At 45.1% G+C, this 5,000-nt stretch overlaps 1 protein-coding gene across 1 annotated transcript in view; it reads left to right on the plus strand.

Annotated features, from left to right (window-relative positions):
- Positions 1–5,000, plus strand: part of LOC125045722 (facilitated trehalose transporter Tret1-like) — a 23,241-nt gene that overhangs the window by 17,812 nt on the left and 429 nt on the right. Inside the window, exons 5-7 of the mRNA XM_047643153.1 lie at positions 1,480–1,874; positions 2,568–2,717; positions 3,186–5,000. The exon at positions 3,186–5,000 is cut by the window's right edge and continues 429 nt beyond it. Of these exons, the coding sequence (XP_047499109.1) occupies positions 1,480–1,874; positions 2,568–2,717; positions 3,186–3,890 (1,250 nt within the window). The 3' untranslated portion in view covers positions 3,891–5,000. The remainder of the gene's footprint in view (positions 1–1,479; positions 1,875–2,567; positions 2,718–3,185) is intronic.

Genomic DNA, 5,000 nt, shown 5'->3' on the forward strand with positions numbered 1-5,000 from the left:
TTCTTTTCTTACTTTCTCTTCTTCGTTTTATCTTCTTTTCTGACTTTCTCTTCTTCGTTTTATCTTCTTTTCTGACTTTCTCTTCTTTGTTTTTCTTCTTTTTTCTTCTTCTTCTCCTCCTCCTTTTCTGTTCCCTCTTCTCAGTCTATGCCCCTTTCCTCTTCTTCTTCTTCTTCTTCTTCTTCTCTTTTATTTCTGTTCCCTCCTATCTATCTATGCCTTTTTCATTTTTGAATTATCATCATCAAAAGTTTTTTTTCTAATAATTATCATCAAAATCATTATAGAATCATTATTGTTTTATTATTTAATTGTTATCATTATCATTATTGGTATTATTATTAATAAAAGTCTCCATATGTTAATGCGAAAATACTTCACTGTGCTATCTCTTTTTTTTTTTTTCTTGAAATTACATACAGCGTATAAAAAAAAAAAAAAAATAACACGTTTTTCGAATAGGAGAATCACAGGGAATAACTGCCTAAACCTATTTATTTTCGAGGCGCAATCATCATAAATTCTTTCTCTTAGGTGCCATTTTTTGAGAGGGTTACAAGCGTATTTGTAATTTGAAGTTGTGAGTTGTTTATATTTCTTCCTGTAGGCGATGGAAGCTAATTTTAGTTCGGCGTTTGGGGATGGCTGTGAACATGACTTTTAACTTTGTGAGGGAAGAAAAAACTGAATGGAAAAAAAAATGTACATGTGGTGGAGTGGAAAGATATTGGGTCTGTTTCTTTGAATTCTTGTTACACTGGTTTTTGGTTCGTTTCGTGTAATGGGTGTACACACACACGCACACACGCACACGCATACGCACACGCACGCACACGCACGCACACGTATACGCAGAAACACACGCACACACACATACACATTCACACACACACACACACACACTGCAACAATCACGTGTTTCATTTCCTCTCATTATCAACTTGTTTTTGTTGGTGTGTATATGTATGTATGTGTGTGTGTATGTGTGTGTATATGTGTGTATGTGTGTGTGTATGTGTGTGTATATGTGTGTATGTGTGTGTATGTGCATGTGTGTATGTATGTATGTGTGTGTATGTGTGTATGTGTGTGTATGTGCATGTGTGTGTGTATGTGTGTATGTATGTGTGTATGTGTGTGTATGTGTGTATGTGTATGTATGTGTGTGTATGTGCATGTGTGTGTATGTATGTGTGTGTATGTGTGTGTATGTGTGTGTATGTGCATGTGTGTGTATGTATGTGTGTGTATGTGTGTGTATGTGTATGTATGTGTGTGTATGTGTGTGTATATGTGTGTATGTGTATGTATGTGTGTGTATGTGTATGTATGTGTGTATATGTGTATATGTGCGTGTATGTGTATGTATGTGTATGTATGTGTATGTATGTGTGTATGTGTGTATATGTGCGTGCATGTGTGTGTGTTGCTTCTTCTTTTCTCGTTCACTTGCTCATACCCCCCCCCCCCCCCCCCCAGTCTCCCTGCCCGGCATCTCCGGCGTGGCCATGACCCTGGCCATCGGTCCTCTCATCGAGTTCACGGGCCCGACGCGTCTCCTGCGGGCACTGCTGTTCCTCGCGGGGGTCCTGTGGCTCCTGCAGGCTTTCACGCCCTACCTGTCGCTGCTGTACCTCGGCCGCCTCGGCTCCTGCCTCGCCTTCAACGTGGTGGGGCCCTTGGCTCCGGCCCTCATCTCGGAGCTGGTCGAGCCCTCCGTCAGGGGCTCCCTCGTCGCCGTCGTGGAGGCCGTGGTGGCCCTCGGGCAGCTCGCCGTCTACTGCCTGGCCGACGCCCTGCCCTGGCGCCTCACCACGGCCGTCTGCGGCGCGCCCTTCTTCGTCGTCTTCGTCCTCGCCTTCTGGGTGCCTGAGGTAGGCTGGGAGGAGGGGAGGGGAGGGGAGGGTGGGAGAGAGAGGTGGGGGAGGGGTGAGAGGGGAAGGTCCTGGGGAGGGGTGAGAGGGGGGAGAGGTGGGGGAGGGGTGAGAGGGGAAGGTGGGGGAGGGGAGAGAGGGGAAGGTGCTGGGGAGGGGTAGAGGGGGGAAGGGTGGAGGGGGAGAGGGACGAGGTGAGGGAAGGGGAAGGGGAGGGTGGATGAGGGAAGAGGTAGAAAGAGGGAAGGGAGAGGGAGAGGAAAGAGCAGAGGGAGGCGAGAGGAGGACGAAAGTAGGTCGAGGAGGGAGGGAAAAGGGGGAGGGAGAAAAAGTCGAGAGGGGGGGAGGGGTCAAGGGGAGGTCGAGAGGGGGGGAGGGGTCGACAATAGCAGTAACAACAACAAAAACAACAGTATATATGGTAATAATAGTAATGATAATGATAATAATAATGATAGTAATAATGATCATGATAATAATAATAATAATGATAATTATAGCAATGATAATGATAGCAATAATAATAATAATAATGATGATAATAATAACAATGATAATGATAGCAATAATAATAATAATAATGATAATAATAATAACAATGATAATGATAACAATAATAATAATAATGATACTAATAAGAACAACGATGATGATCTACTAATAATAATAATGATAATACCATGGCCTTCCCAGTCCCCCTACTGGCTCCTCCGCCAAGACCGGCCCGAAGACGCGGCGAAGGCCCTGTCCCGCCTTCGGGGCTCCGTCAAGGACACAAGCGTGGAGCTCGACGAAATCGCCGTCGGGGTCAAGGAGCGCCCTCAGTCTACGCTCAAGGATCAGGTGAGTAGGAGGTGGAGGTTTGAATGACGTGAAGGTTGTGTGTAGTAGTTTATTATTATTATTGTTGTTATTATTATTGTTATTATTATTTATGTCTCTCTCTCTCTCTGTGTCTCTCTCGATCTCTTTCTTTCTCTTTCTCCTTGGTAATATTCGTTATTTGTATATGTAAAGTAATGATGATTAAAAGCATTGTAATTTGTTTCTACTGTGTGTGTGTGTGTGTGTGTGTGTGTGTGTGTGTGTGTGTGTGTGTGTGTGTGTGTGTGTGTGTGTGTGTACTGCTGGATTTTTATTTCTTTTTTTTTTTTAGGGATAATTTGTTTTAATGTATTTTGAAATAACTTGAATATAGTCTGTTCGTGCTATCGTTTCGACATGTATGCATAATTTTGTGTATGTGTGATATCTGTTTACTTAACCATACCAGGTGTTCGTAATGAGCTTTTTTCTCGCATTTCTCCGCAGGTGAAACAGCTGACCGTCCCCCAGAACTTCCGGCCCGTGCTGTTCCTGGCGTCCGTGTTCGTCCTGCGGGAGCTCGGCGGCCAGTACGTCGTCTTCTCCTACACGGTGTACCTGTTCCGTGAGGCGGGCGTGTCCATGGACGCCTACACGTGCACCATCCTCGTGGGCGCCGTCCGCCTCGCCTGCACCGTGCTGGGGTCCCTCCTGCTGGACCGGGTGGGGCGCCGGCCAATGCTCCTCGCGACGGGCGTGGTCTGCGGGCTGGCCGAGCTGGTGGGCGGGGCCTTCCTGCTGGGCCAGTTCCCGGGGGCGTCCTGGGTTCCCCTGGCGGCCGTGCTGGTGTTCGTGTCGTCCTACGGCCTCGGGATGAGTCCCATCCCCTGGGTGCTTCTGGGCGAGCTCCTGCCGCCGGCCGTGCGTTCCGTCGGCACCTCCATCTGCGTCTTCAACTTCGCCCTCTCCATCTTCGTCGTGAGCTACACCTTCCCGCCGCTGGTCGAGCACGCCGGCGTCGGCACGGCGCTCATCGCCTTCGCCGGCTTCCACGCCGTCCTCAGCGTCGTCACGTGGGCCTTCCTGCCGGAGACGCGAGGGAAGTCGCTCAGCGACCTCAAAGACGCCTTCACGTCCGCGCCCAAGGAGGCCGACGACGCCGCGGCCGGGGAGGGCAAGGGAACCGAAAATACCAAGGATACGAATGTATAAATCATATTAACACTTATTACCTCTCTGTCGATCTGTCTATCCGTCCATCTATTCATCTCAGTGTGTGTGTTTGTGTGCGTTCATGTGTGTATCTATATACATACAAAGAGAGAGGCGTGTGTGCGTGTTTCACCCCATCCACCGCAGGACACAAACAGCTCCGTTTCCCCAACAGGTATTTCTCGGGGCTGCCTGATTCCGTCCCATTCTGCAGAATTACTTTCCTCTAATCTGACCCTTCTGAGCAACTAATGCAACTCAATAGTTTGTGTCAAACCCACTTCCGTCCCTTCTCTTTAACTGTGATGGATTTACAACTAGTTTCATCTCGTAACTTTATGATAAATATCTCTATATCATTCTTTCATATTCAGGTTTTCTGGCACTTAGACGCTGGACTTACTTCGCCTAAGTTCCATTGAATCATTTTACTCTAACTTAGCTTACCTGCTCTTTTAACATAACCTAACGTAAATTATCCTTTTCTAGCCTAGTCTAGCCTAATCCCTCGCATCGGAATTAACTATCCTACCCTATCCTGGCGTAGTTTTACCTAACCTCAACAACTTAACCTAACTTACCCTACCCTATCTTACCTTAGTCTAACTCATCCTATCCTAACCGAACTTAATCTGACCTAACTTATCTTAGCATAATCCAACCAAACCGAAATGATCCTAACTTAACCTACCCTAATAGCCTAACTTAAAAAAAGATTATTCCACTATAATCTATAATCTATAACTCCCAATTTCTCGTATGTCTTTCATTAATTTATCTAAATCTGTACATGGATTAACCTCTCTACTATAGGAATTATTCTGTTTTCAAAGGACAGTTCATATCTCCCGTTTATTTCTTTACAAATTATATTACATTACATAATTTACTGACGTTGTACCTGTAAAGTATTAATACACACTTATAATTATTATTACAAATTATAAGGCTTAATTTGCATACTGTTTGAATGCATCTTGTTTACTGAGATAGATCTGTGATGTTTATTTTTAATTATTCCTTTTTATCATATTTCTTCATTTCTTTTTCTCTCTTTCTATAATAATTTCTGGTATTAATATTGATAATGATGATAATCGGTTAATAATG

The sequence above is a fragment of the Penaeus chinensis genome, chromosome 37 (assembly GCF_019202785.1).
Source record: "Penaeus chinensis breed Huanghai No. 1 chromosome 37, ASM1920278v2, whole genome shotgun sequence".
Classification (NCBI taxonomy): Eukaryota; Metazoa; Arthropoda; class Malacostraca; order Decapoda; family Penaeidae; genus Penaeus; species Penaeus chinensis.